The sequence below is a fragment of the Erpetoichthys calabaricus genome, chromosome 1 (assembly GCF_900747795.2).
Source record: "Erpetoichthys calabaricus chromosome 1, fErpCal1.3, whole genome shotgun sequence".
In the NCBI taxonomy this organism is placed as follows: Eukaryota; Metazoa; Chordata; class Cladistia; order Polypteriformes; family Polypteridae; genus Erpetoichthys; species Erpetoichthys calabaricus.
In genome coordinates this window covers 17,511,883-17,526,844 of record NC_041394.2, presented here as the reverse complement: position 1 = coordinate 17,526,844, position 14,962 = coordinate 17,511,883, and the positions used below count along the sequence as shown (strand labels likewise).

At 43.0% G+C, this 14,962-nt stretch overlaps 2 protein-coding genes across 2 annotated transcripts in view; both read right to left on the bottom strand.

Annotated features, from left to right (window-relative positions):
• sympk (symplekin) overlaps positions 1-14,962 on the bottom strand; it is a 581,858-nt gene that overhangs the window by 368,786 nt on the left and 198,110 nt on the right. The gene's annotated exons all lie outside the window — the stretch shown is intronic.
• The window catches only part of LOC114665744 (radial spoke head protein 4 homolog A-like), a 52,732-nt gene continuing 51,834 nt past the window's right edge, over positions 14,065-14,962 (bottom strand). Inside the window, exon 7 of the mRNA XM_051934190.1 lies at positions 14,065-14,305. Within this exon, the coding sequence (XP_051790150.1) occupies positions 14,065-14,305 (241 nt within the window). The remainder of the gene's footprint in view (positions 14,306-14,962) is intronic.

The following is a 14,962-nucleotide window of genomic DNA, read 5'->3' as shown; positions in this document are numbered from 1 at the left end:
CAACAATGAAAACGCGTTGTTCTTCCGTGTAGCGCTCCATTTCTAATAACCCTGAACTGTGAGCTGTCACGCCGTCTTTTTTTTTCGTTGGCAACACTTTACTGCACAAATGACGCCAAATTAAAATCTTGCGTGAATTTTGGGACACCCTCTACATACATACATACATACATTTTCCAACCCGCTGAATCCGAACACAGGGTCACGGGGGTCCGCTGGAGCCAATCCCAGCCAACACGGGGCACAAGGCAGGAACCAATCCCGGGCAGGGTGCCAACCCACCGCAGACATACATACATACATACATACATACATACATACATACATACATACATACAGACAGACAGACAGACAGACAGACAGACAGACAGACAGAGAATTGGATCTTTTTTACATATACCAGCCATCCCCCGTGGCTCCGCCCACGTAGTAGTGAAACAGGACAGTGAGGAGGGTCCCGCCCGGCCCGGCTCCCCTCTCCTGACGTCACGCTTCCCCCTCCCCTCGGCCCACAGCCTCTGTCTTGGATTAGCGTGAATATCTCACACCTGCAAGTAAACTATGATTCTTAGCACTATGAAAGAAGGCGGAATGGTGGCTCTGAGGCTGGGGATCTGCACTGGCAATCGGAAGGTTGCCGGTTTGACTCCCGTAGATGCCAATAGGGACTCTGCTCTGTTGGGCCCTTAACCTGCAATTGCTGAGTGATTTGAGTAGTGAGAAAAGCGCTACATAAATGCAAAGAATTATTATTATTAAGTCGCAGAATCAACCGGAATGGTCAAACAAAAATCTAGAAAAAAAGCCTGATCTTAATCCATTAAGTAGTTATCTCATGAAAAGCGGACATTCGTACAGACAGACAGACAGAGAATTGGATTTTTTTACATATACCAGCCATCCCCCGTGGCTCCGCCCACGTAGTAGTGAAACAGGACAGTGAGGAGGGTCCCGCCCGGCCCGGCTCCCCTCTCCTGACGTCACGCATCCCCTTCCCCTCGGCCCACACCCTCTGTCTCAGATTAGCGCTAATATATCACTCCTGCAAGCGAACTGTGATTCTTAGTGCGATGAGAGAAGTCGCAAAATCAAACAGAATGTTCAAGCAAATTCTAGAAAAAAACGGATTTAAATCCGTTAAGTAGCTCTCTCGTGAAAAGCAGACAGGCAGTCTTTGAATGTTACAGTATATGTACTGCTCAAAAAAAATTGAAGGAACCTTTTGTAATGAGAGTATAGCATCAAGTGAATGAAACTTTGTGAATTTCCCCTTGGGATTAATAAAGTATCTATCTATCTATCTATCTATCTATCTATCTATCTATCTATCTATCTATCTATCTATCTATCTATCTATCTATCTATCTATCTATCATTTATATAGTGCCTTTCATATCTATCTATCTATCTATCTATCTATCTATCTATCTATCTATCTATCTATCTATCTATCTATTATATATATAGTGCCTTTCATATCTATCTATCTATCTATCTATCTATCTATCTATCTATCTATCTATCTATCTATCTATCTATCTATCATTATATAGTGCCTTTCATATCTATCTATCTATCTATCTATCTATCTATCTATCTATCTATCTATCTATCTATCTATCTATCTATTTATATAGTGCCTTTCATATCTATCTATCTATCTATCTATCTATCTATCTATCTATCTATCTATCTATCTATCTATCTATCTATCTATCTATCTATTATATAGTGCCTTTCATATCTATCTATCTATCTATCTATCTATCTATCTATCTATCTATCTATCTATCTATCTATCTATCATTATATAGTGCCTTTCATATCTATCTATCTATCTATCTATCTATCTATCTATCTATCTATCTATCTATCTATCTATCTATCTATCTATCTATCTATCTATCTATCATTATATAGTGCCTTTCATATCTATCTATCTATCTATCTATCTATCTATCTATCTATCTATCTATCTATCTATCTATCTATCTATCATTATATAGTGCCTTTCATATCTATCTATCTATCTATCTATCTATCTATCTATCTATCTATCTATCTATCTATCTATCTATCTATCTATCTATCTATCTATCTATCTATCTATTATATAGTGCCTTTCATATCTATCTATCTATCTATTGCTCTGCTCAGTGAAGTAGCAGAGGGGCTTGTTCATCAGTTTCAGCTGCTTTGGTGCACTAGAGGGGCAACAATGAGACGACCCCCAAAACAGGAATGAATGGTTTAACAGGTGAAGGGAGGCCACTGACATTTTTCCCTCCTCATCTGTTTTGTCACTCATTTTTCATTTGGCTACGGTCAGTGTCACTACTGGTAGCATGAGGTGATACCTGGACCCTACAGAGGTGGCACAGGTAGTCCAACTTCTCCATGATGGCACATCAATACGTGGCATTGCTAGAAGGTTTGCTGTGTCTCCCAGCATAGTCTCAAGGGCATGGAGGAGATTCCAGGAGACAGGCAGTTACTCTAAGAGAGCTGGACAGGGCCCCTCATAGAAGGTCCTTAACCCATCAGCAGGACCCACCAGTATCTGCTCCTTTGGGCAAAGAGGAACAGGATGAGCACAGTCAGAGCCTACAAAATGACCTCCAGCAGGCAGGCCACTGGTGTGAATGTCTCCAACCAAACAATCAGAAACAGACTTCATGAGGGTGGCCTGAGGGCCCAATGTCCTCTAGTGGGCCATGTGCTCACTGCCTGGCACCGTGGAGCTCGACTGGCATTTCCCATAGGATATCAGAATTGGCAGGTCCACCGCTGGCGACCTGTGCTTTTTCACAGATGAGAGCAGGTTCACCCTGAGCACATGTGATAGACGTGAAAGAGTCTGGAGAAGCCACGGAGAATGTTATGCTGCCTGTAACATCATTCAGCATGACTGGTTTGGTGGTGGGTCAGTGATGGTATATCTGGGGAGGCATATCCATGGAGAGACACATAGATCTCTACAGGCTAGACAACGGCACCTTGACTGCCATTAGGTATCAGGATGAAATCCTTGGACCCATTGTGAGACCCCATGCTGGTTCCTCCTGGTGCACAACAATGCCCGGCCTCATGTGGCGAGAGTATGCAGGCAGTTCATGGAGGATGAAGGAATTGATACCATTGACTGGCCCCCATGCTCACTTGCCTGACCACAATCCAATAGAACACCTCAGGGTGGGACATTATGTTTCGGTCCAAACAACGCCGGCAGGTTGCACCTCAGACTGTCCAGGAGCTCAGTGATGCCCTGCTCCAGATCTGGGAGGAGATCCCCCAGGACACCATCTGTCGTCTCATTAGGAGCATGCACCCCCCTCATCGCCCCCCAACCCCGGCATTGTCAGGTATGCATACAAGCAGAGGGGCGCCATACAAACTACTGAATACGATTTGGAGTTGCTGCAATAATTTTTTCCCTTTGATTTTCGTGGTGTCTTTGAATTCAGCCCTCTGTCGGTTGATCATTTTCATTTTCATCCTTTCGTTCCTAACACATTACCAGTCCATATCAGTAGAGATAGCCAGCAGGATTTTTTTCCCATTGAGATCTGATGTGTTTTCACATCAGTGACCCTTTCATTTTTTGAGCAGTTTATATAGCTTTATATATAGAGATTTAGTTTTGATTTGTAAAGGATTAGGTATATTCCCTTTGAATTAGCCCAAAACTCACTTGTATTAGTCATGTGATCCAAAATGAATGGTACGCTTTTCATTGGTTTAGTTCTACTCTGCAAAACATTTGCACATGTGTGTATGGTCTAACTCGTCACACACAAAACTGTTAGTTCATTTGTCAGAAAGGTTCTCTCAGTGGTGAAGTTTAAAGGAAATGGCTCAAAAACAGAGGATAATAAAAGCTGCCCCAATGGAGGAGTCATGGTCAGACTACACCAGAGAGACAGAGAGCTGCAGTACACATCCCTGGGCAGCATGGGGCGAATAAAACAATGTGTGCCGCAATCTCTGAGATCTGGGTGAGGACACAAATTCCCATTATTGGACCCTACAACGCCCTTCTAAGACCCTCTCTTCAGGGATCTTTACAGTAAGTGATGACATTCCACCAGATTCTCATACAGGGTGGTTGAGGTGTGCAAGTGGATTTTTTTTTTCTTTGATGTATTGCAAGGGAAAATATCAGATGTGATGTACAGACCAGCAGGAGTGACCGGTCAGCCCATGATGTAAAACTGGCCTTGTGCTTTCCAGCATAACTACTGTCACACACGTGCGCATGAGAGAATAGCTAGAATGAGCAAAAGAAGGTAATTCCTCAACAGGCCAGGGGGTGGCGGGGTGCAATAAACCTTTCTCTTTTATCCCTGCAGACCAAACACAAGAAATTCTGCCTGGGTCAGATGACGTCACTTCCTGTTCCAGCCTGAAAAGCCAGACAACTTCCTTCTGTGACTTCATTTCTGTTTTGGACTCCATCTGTACACTACTGTACTACCAATCTTCACTTTTTGCAGCCTTATTCAAGTATATGAGTGGCTGCTCCAAACCTTTTTCCTGCGTGAAGGCGTTTCATTTCACACAAGGCTTCCAGATTTGTGTTTGGCTCTGTGTGTAGTGCAGTCATTTCTGTTGTCCAGAATAAAACAAAAAATCACCTTACCAACGTTCCAGTATTCCTGTCTTGCTGAACATACCAATGTGGCTAAGTCCATGTGGTCCATGTGGTTTGATGCACAAGCAAATAGATATATATTATATATATATATATATATATATATATATATATTTTATGATACTATATAATAGATAGATAGATAGATAGATAGATAGATAGATAGATAGATAGATAGATAGATAGATAGATATGAAAGGCACTATATGATACATAGATAGATGTGAACGGCACTATATGATACATAGATAGATGTGAAAGGCACTATATGATAGATAGATAGATAGATAGATAGATAGATAGATAGATAGATAGATAGATAGATAGATAGATAGATAGAAAGATAGATAGATAGATAGATGTGAAAGGCACTATATGATAGATAGATAGATAGATAGATAGATAGATAGATAGATAGATAGATAGATAGATAGATAGATAGATAGATAGATAGATAGATAGATAGATAGATAGATATAGTGTTATTATGTGCGTTGGAGGAGCACATTCCAGACTAATCAGTGGTATGTCATACCACCCCAGTACAAGAAAGGGTGCTGTCCTTGTTGTCTCCCTTTCTTTCCACAGGTCCAAGAAAGCCCCAATCAGGGCAACTGAGTCGGCCCCTACCAGTCAGAGCGTACAGTATAAAACTCAGGCTCTCCAGAGATATGGCTAAATCTCACCTTTCAAAGCTGCTTTCTATGTGCTTTTTTCATTTTGTTGGAATTAAATAGGACAACCCTGCTGGTACAACAACATTGGACTGTGTCATTCCCCTACTTGTAAAAAATAGATAGACAGACAGACAGACAGATAGATAGACAGATAGATAGATAGATAGATAGATAGATAGATAGATAGATAGATAGATAGATAGATAGATAGATAGATAGATAGATCTGCCTGTCCTTCCATACTACTGGCCTCCCTGATGGGTAAGGATCTTCAGTCCATCCCTGTCAGTAAGCCAACATGCCCACCTGCAAATTGGCATGCATGATTAGTCTTCTGGCAAAGATTGGGAATATCTGGCCCTTCTTGGTGCCCACTCGGTGCCAGGGATTGGAACCCATCCTGACAGGGATGCCCATGCATGTGTGCCATCCATCACACAGTCACTTCCACTTCTCGGCTGCACCTTTAATCTGTGAAGTTGTCTGATCTCATCCCCTCTTTCTCTTTCTCAGTTTAACGTAGCGAGTTACCCCAAAGTCAGCCTAATCTGCACCCTTCATGGCAAGTGACTGATAAATATAGAAGGTGCTTTGTTGTCATGATGGCCCACTTGTACTTTGTGTCATTTAGTTAGATGTCCAAACAGAGCTGTTTGCTAATAAAGAGAATTTATTGTTCCTCTCTTACTTTGAGCAATACATATGGAGAACAGGCATGACGTTCATCTCAACAACACAGGAAATTTTATAAATGTAAAGCATCCATTCAGTCCATTAACCTGCATTGAACACTCAATAGCTGAGTTGCCCCAATTTCTCTTTCACTCAAGTCTTAATAACTAGTGTAAAAACATAAAATGATGTAATTGAACAAAATGTATGTGTGTAAGTACAGAAAATAGGACAGAATGATCAAACTTGTTTGTGTTTTGCGTACGTGACAAAAAGCATATATACTTTCTGGAAGTTTTCTTTCAATGATGTGTGTGACAAGAAAATATACCTTTAGGGTAAGGACTTTACCAATTGGAATAATACAAAATGAGTCAGGACGCTATTTTTATTGCTTACGTGGTCAACGATCAGGAGACTAGAAAGGTATAAAAGAGTAAGGACATCTGCGCTCGAGGCAGATGAAGTGCGGTGTCCTAGGACTGTGTTTCTCTGTCATTTTACCCTTGTCTGGTATGTATCAATAAAAGGTTTTTACTAATTTTAATTTTCTTCTCTGTCTTCAGTCACAAAAAAGTGTCCACAGTTTTTTGGCGCCCGGACGTGGGGCAAGAGACGGCCGGTCGACTCCTCCAGCGAGACTATTTCAGTGATCCATCTTACCAGCGGACTGCCGTCAACTTGAGCTCCGGCAGCAGAGCATGCAGCTCCGGCAAAAGTTAGGACTGCCCTGTCCTGAAAGAGTTCTTGTGTGAGGAGCCCCTGGTCTCCTCTTTGCTACATCCACGGTGACTGAACGGATTTCCAGACAGAGCTTGCACACTTCCAGGCTGGGGTAAGCACCAGGGAATTTCCGAACATTTTTTTATTTTCTAAATTACGGGAGGGCGAGTTTCCTGTTGACCGTCTAGTCATATTCATATCTCAACGGGTTGCTTAAGGTGATGGAGACTTGACCCAAGCAGTTTGACGCATACGAAAGGTCTGACGAAAGGATACTGGCCTCACCCATATCCTAGACTCGGCTGGACGTATTGATGTAGTATTCTGCTGAACCGAATCGGACACGAAGTCACCTGAGCTGGAATCCGGGGATGTGAGCGGACAAGCTAACGGGACGAGTAACGGGGTGGTATATATATATATGGAAACATAAACAGAAAAAGAGCACAGATTGCAGGATTGCTGTTAGGACGGAATAAATAAATCTACATACTAATAGGAATACCATGTTCTCCTGGGAAATGGGACAGGACCGATAGTTGGGTGTCTCCCCTTGGGACTAAAGAAGGGAACAGTAAGGGAATAGTGAGTGGCACACTTAATACCTCGCTGATTCATACGTACAAGGGATTAGACGAATCAGTATATAGTTGGAAAATTAAATACAGGACCCGGGAAGAGCAAGGGGACATAATGGGAACTTATAACAGTAAGCCTGTTAATCGCCGCACAGGGGGATCAAAATCATTAATGCTGGAAGAATTATTTTCGGAGGATCAACAGACGCCCCGTAAAAATGGGTCTCCTAGGAAATTTATAGAAAAGAAGACAGGTTTAGATTTCAAGAAGGCATGTAAGAAATGGAATAGACAGAGTGGTGGGCGTTGGCCGATAGAGGGGACAGGAGATGCAAGTGAAATACAGGAAGCTAGGAAGATCCTGTGTAGGAATAAGCAGGGTTGTTATAATAGTGGACCGTATCGAATGGATATGTTCGATAGATGGGAATTAGTAATAAAAGACAGAAATTTAGAAGCAGTACATAAACAGAATGAATTGTTGCGGGCAAATGAGGGAAAGGCTAAAAAGGAGAAAGAGGAATTACTAATTACATTACAGAAAGTTCAGATAGGCACTGAACCACAGGCAGATGGGAGGAAAAGGAAGAATAATCCAAATAAAGACCCCCTTTATCCTATTATATTTTCCTCTCCTCAGTACCAACCTCAGGCACCTCCATTATCCCCTCCTCTATCCCCCATTCCGACTGCCACCCCTACACTACAACTGGCAGAAGTTTCCCCTGATGATCCCCCAGGCACAGATCACTATGACCCACCCCGTACTAGACAAACCCCCGTCTCCAAATGCACTCGAAGTCAAACCTCCACTCACAAACCAGCTCCAACTTTTTTCTCTTCTGATCCTTCACCTTTACTTACTTGCCCTTTATAGAAGTTCCCAATCCCCATTATAACCCTGCCCATCCAGCCGGACCCCAAAATCCCACAACAGTTATGATAAATCGGAACTGGGACATCCAAGAACTAAAGGATGTCGTGAATGCACTTCCAGATCCAAAGGAAGTAGGAGGACTAAAATTTGTTGAACAACTTGATCAGTTAGATAGCATGTATAAGCCTAACGCTGCTGAATGGACCCAGGTACTTCGTCGAAAGCTTGGGACCACATGGGCCACTGTTTGCAAGGGTGTCCGCAATGATGTTCCATGGGTATGGAACCCAGCTTTAACTCGAGGACAGGGGATTGGTGGAGAAGGCGAATTTAACCCACAATGGGAGGCGTTGAGACAAAATATTGCAGAAAAATATAAAAAAGGAACGGACTGGTCCCTTATTTCTGCTGCAAAACAAAAGAGAGACGAGACGGTTGATGAATGGGCACATAGGATTCAAGACCTTATGGCTAATCACTCGGGCTTGGAAAATGTTGATGACCGCACCCGAGCTGCAGTTCCACTTTTTGTTTCCGGTTTGCGCCTTGATATACAAAACAAGGTCCGCACTTCCTGTATTGGGTGGGAAAGTGCCGCGTTTGATGAAGTCAAACGACATGCTGATCATGCCGAAAAACAAACTAAGCAGAAGGAATCGGACTCTCATGCCAAATTATTGGCAGCACAGATGAACTATTATACCAGGAATACTCCTGACCGAGGCCGAGGATATGGCCTTAGAGGAAGGGGACGAGGACGAGGTGGTTTTGGAGCTCCTCCTGTTGACCACAATAAGAATCCTTTTATTCCCTCTCCCTTTAATCCCAATGTTAATTCCTACTCTTGCTACGCCTGTGGTGAAACTGGACATTTTCGTCGGGAGTGCCCTCACAGACAGCAACAGCCCCCGCCTCCCCCTATTCCACCTGTTTTTTCTGATACCCCTGACCAACAATACTGGCCATAGGAAAACGCAGGGACCTCCAGCCACTCTTTTCAACTACCTTTGCTCACCCATAATTCAGAGACTGATCCTTTACTGACATTGTTCGTTGATGGCACTGAGACTATTTTCTTAATCGACACTGGTGCCACTCGATCTACCCTCTCGCTGGCAAAGGTCCCTGCCTCAAACGAGACTGTTACTGTGCTTACTGCTTCTGGACAACCTCACCTTCTTCAAGTATCAAAACCTCTTCAAGTCCAGTCACGTCCTGGCGGACATACCTTACTGCATTGTTTTCTTTTGAATCAGCTCTGTCCAGTTAACCTTTTAGGAAGAGATCTCATGACAAAACTTTCTCTTTCTATTTCTATGACTGACAAAGGTTTTTTCTGTTCTACCCCCAAGTTGTTGTGTCAAATTGCCCCTTACCCCAAACCCTCTTTTGCAGCTTGGACTTTAAATATTTCCCCACACACCATTCTCCTCAAAGCCCTACACTCTTTTTCCCCCTGTCTCTTTCCCAATTTACAGGCCCCTGACATTTTACACTGTACTGCCCAATACTTCCCTATAGAAGTAGACACCCCCTGGCTAGAATCTTTCCTTACTTCTGGTACTCGCCCCGAAACCCTTCACATCTCCTGTGTTTTTATTTCATCCACAAAGGCAGCTGCTTCTGTTCATCTTACATGCTCACAACATATATTTTATCTTGGCGACTCAGTGCCTCATATTTCCTTAGCTAAATCACGCACTGTTAAATGGGGGGAAATAGGACCATGGGTAGAAAAATGCCTTGAAAGAACAGACTGGTTACAAGTTACTCCAGGTATTTTTGATACTCCTGACCATTTAATAACTAAAGTGGTGTTTCAAACTGATTGTTTAGTACATCGTGCTTTGTGCCGTCCTTCCTCTTTTGCTTGTTCATTGCAAACCACTTTCCCTTCTTGGCTCTCTATGCTCCCTGATTCACTATGGTCCCAGGGAAAGAATGATTATGGAAGGATAGCCCATTGTAAGCCTCTGGTGATTCACCCGAAATCCTCCTTCCGCCCGCACCGTGCCCAATATCCTCTGTCTCCCGAAGCAGAGGCTGGCATCTCCGCCGTACATTCCGATCTCGTCAAACGCGGTGCCATTATTCCAATTGAATACTCTCCAGTCAATTCCCCCATTCTACCTGTAAAAAAGGCTGACGGTTCATGGCGTTTCGTACAAGATTTGCGACAAGTAAATTCTGCCATCTTCCCTAGGGCCCCTATCGTCCCTAATCCTTCCACTATCCTCTCTACTATCCCTCCTTCCGCTCGGTACTTCTCCGTTATTGACCTAGCTAATGCTTTCTTTTCTATCCCTGTACACCCTGATTCTCAATTTTGGTTTGCTTTTACTTTCCAAAACCGCCGTTGGACATGGACCGTCATGCCTCAGGGATACACTGAAGCCCCTTGTGTATATGGACAAGCTCTTGCCCAAAATTTAGAAGGCTTTTGGCCGGACAGAGGTAGTACATTGATACAGTATGTAGATGACATAATGCTATGTAGCGCTACGGAAGAAGATTGTACAAAAGATACCCAGAAATTGTTGCTGTTTTTGGGGGACAATGGCCATAAAGTTTCTAAAGTTAAGCTGCAGCTAATCAAAACAACTGTAAAATATCTAGGTCATGACATTACGTATGGAACAAGAGTTCTCTCTAGCGATCGCATTACAGCCATCCAAAATCTTCCTAGACCGGTCACAAAACAACAGGTTATGTCTGTTTTAGGTATTCTGGGCTACTGCAGACAGTGGGTTCTAAATTTTACTGAAAGAGCACAGCCGTTGCAACAATTGGCTAATACTCCTGGCATCCCCCTCTCTGGCCAGGTCCAATGGAATGAACAGGCTGAGAAGGCTCTCTGTGACCTAAAAACTGCTCTTCTATCTGCGCCCGCGCTTGGTTTGCCTGGTCATTCTCGTCCATTCACTTTGTTCGTGGACGAAAAGCAGGGATTTATGAATGCAGTACTGACGCAAAAACACGGAGATAAACAAAGACCGGTGGCTTATTTTTCTAAAAAACTGGATCCAGGGGCCGCAGCACTTCCTCCGTGTCTTCGTGCTGTGGCTGCAACAACAGAAGCTGTATTAGCAAGCACGGATGTAGTTCTCATGAGCCCCCTAACAGTTAAAGTGCCTCACGCTGTACATTCTATCCTAGTACAAGCCAAAACTTCACATCTCACTACTGCTAGGGCAATACACTATCAGAATGTACTCTGTACTTTGTCAAATGTTACAATTGAAAGATGCTCCACTTTAAATCCAGCCACTCTTCTCCCAATTAACAACGAAGGAGAACCACATAATTGCCATGATGAAATAGCAAAGGTTGTAAAACCTAGAGTAGATCTACAGGAAACACCTTTAGAAACTGGAGAAATGATTTTTGTGGATGGATGTTCCTTGCGATTGAAAAATGGAGCACCCTCAACCAGTTACGCAGTGGTCCAAGGGGACCGTCTGCTGGAAGCAAATCGAATTTCATCAAGCTTGAGTGCACAAGCAGCTGAACTCGTAGCACTCACTCGAGCATGTCAGCTGTCTGAAGGGAAGATCGTAACAATTTATACGGATTCCAGGTATGCTTTTGGAGTCTGCCATGATCATGGAGCACTATGGAAACTAAGGGGATTTAAGACCAGTACTGGCAAACCCATCCAACATCAGAAATTGATCGAATCCCTTTTAGAAGCTATAACCAAACCATCGAAGCTAGCGATTGTTAAATGTCAAGCTCACACAGGAAAACAGGATCCTGTTAGCAAAGGAAATTAATTAGCTGACCACTTTGCTAAAGAGGCTGCATATAATAACACACCAATTTCTTTATTCCAACAGAGAAATGACCAGGACCCTGATAATCAAATTATTTCTTTACAGAGTGCAGCCACGGATATCGAAAGGAGAAAATGGTCCAAAGAAGGGTCCCTCTCTGATGGAGTCTGGACTCATAAACACACTAACAAACCTTTTCTCCCAAAAGCCTCTTTCCCAGGAATGGCAAAAATCGCCCATGGCCTCGATCACGCAGGTAGAGATGCCATGGTTCGAGATGTTGAAAAACATTGGGAAGCTGTAGGTTTCTCTACATATGCAGAGCAATTTTGCAGACGCTGTGCAATATGTCAAAAGTTTAATGTGGGAAAAGGTACCCAGGTAAGTCCCGCCGTTACCCCTAATCCAATGGGTCCGTTTGAACACCTCCAAATGGATTTCATTGAACTAACACCGTCTAAAGGGTACCGATATTGTCTTGTGATTGTCGATGTGTTCTCCCGATGGGTAGAGGCTTTCCCTTCAAAACACAACGATGCCAAAACAGTAGCTAAAGCACTAATTAAAGAGATTATTCCAAGATGGGGTATCCCTCAAAAGTTACAAACAGATAATGGCACTCATTTTGTGAACTCTGTTATAAATGAATTAACCACCTGGCTACAAATTAATGTGCACCATTATTGTAAATACCATCCCCAAAGCGGAGGCATCGTAGAACGATGCAATGGCACTTTAAAAGCTAAACTCGCAAAAATTTGTGAACAAACTAATTTATCATGGCCGGATGCACTACCCTTAGCTTTAATGGGACTAAGGGGACGGACACACCGACAACTGGGACTATCGCCGTTTGAGATTCTGACCGGACGTCCCATGCCCATTGGCATGGTTGTAGGAAATGTGAATTTGCATACTGTGGACAATGATCTTCTCTCTAGTCTTGCAGGTCTCCGAACCTCGTTGAAGGAAGTCCACCAGCAGGTTAATCAAGCCTGGAGGACCAGCCCACCTTCTAAGGATTTACCAATTCCCTTGGGCACCTGGATCCTGGTTCGAGATACTCGGAGGAAACACTGGCATAAGCCTAGGTGGAGAGGACCATTCCAAATTCTTCTATCCACACCACATGCCGTGAAAGTTGAAGGACTGCCTGCCTGGATCCACGCATCGCATTGCAAGAAATGGCTATCTTAAAAATACTTTTTCTGTTGACTGTTACCCGCACCCTCTCGGGCTACCCAAGGATGGGTGGTGATCTTTATCTTTATAAGGTAAAACAGAACCAGAATCAGAGATACCCAAATATCACGGTCACACAGGGACTCACCACTTCAGTGCAAATTGATTTCTGCTCAATTGTGGACTGTGGAGTCGGACGACAAGAACAATGGACCTGGTCTGATAAATATGTTTGTGTTTCAGCTGATACGGATTTCGAAGACTGGTACAGTCGGTGGGGTTTAGTCTTTGCAAATACAGGGTCAGATGACTGGGGATATTCTCCTTATAAAAGCCTGCAATACAGCTTAAAGACTCGATTCTCTATAATTAAGGGCATATATGCTACATGAGGAGCACATGTCTCGTATAGCTTCTTCCATTTTCTCCTCCCCATCCCCTTTTCCCCCCCTTCCCCTTCATCAACCATTTCAATTTAATTCTACTGCCCACATCATTTTGTTCAAAAAGGGAGGAGTGTAAAAACATAAAATGATGTAATTGAACAAAATGTATGTGTGTAAGTACAGAAAATAGGACAGAATGATCAAACTTGTTTGTGTTTTGCGTATGTGACAAAAAGCATATATACTTTCTGTAATTTTCCTTTTAATGATGTGTGTGACAAGAAAATATACCTTTAGGGTAAAGACTTTACCAATTGGAATAATACAAAATGAGTCAGGACGCTATTTTTATTGCTTACGTGGTCAACGATCAGGAGACTAGAAAGCTATAAAACAGCAAGGATATCTGCGCTCGAGGCAGATGAAGTGCGGTGTCCTAGGACTGTATTTCTCTGTCATTTTACCCTTGCCTGGTATGTATCAATAAAAGGTTTTTACTAATTTTAATTTTCTTCTCTGTCTTCAGTCACAAAAAAGTGTCCACACTAGTCATCTTCATCGTCCTCCTCATCCTGTTCTTCGTCCTCCTCCTCCATTTCTTCTTTGCCCTTATGTTCTTCTTCCATGGCCTGCCTATATGCCAACTCCTCAGCTACAGTGGGATCTGAAGTCTCAAAAATCTCAGGAACAGAAGGGTACTCCACTTGTGCCTGGGGAGGAAAAGGAGGGCAGTAGTTTTCTGCTACATATTTGTGGCCCCAACCTATGTAGATGTTCTCAAATTTCCTGCAAAGGATAGGACAGATGGTGAATTCAAAAGGAATGGTGACACATGGCAGACCTTATGAGCAGATTAATGGAATGGCGGCACATGGAAGACCTTATTAACAGATTTATGGACTGGCAACACATGGGGGACCTTCTGAGCAAATTCATGGAATTGTGACACATGGAGCACATTATGAGAAGAGTCATGGAATGGCAGCACATGGAGGACCATATAAGCATATTTATGGAATGGGGACACATGGAGAACCTTATGAACAGATTAATGGAATGGTGAAACATGGAGGACCTTATAAGCAGATTTATGGAATGGTGACATAAGGGTTTCCTTAGAAACAGATTAATGGAATGGCGGCACATGGAGTACCTCATGAGTAGATTAATGGAATGGTGGTACATGGAGGACCTTATGAACAGATTAATGGAATGGTGGCACATGGAGGACCTCATGAGCAGATTAATGGAATGGTGGCACATGGAGGACCTTATGAACAGATTAATGTTATGAACAGATTTATGGAATGGTGACACAAGGGTAACCTTAGCGGCAGATTTATGGAATGGCGGTACATGGAGGACTTTATGAACAGATTACTGTTATGAACAGGTTAAAGAAATGGTGGCACATGGAAGACCTTATGAGCAGATTTATGGAAA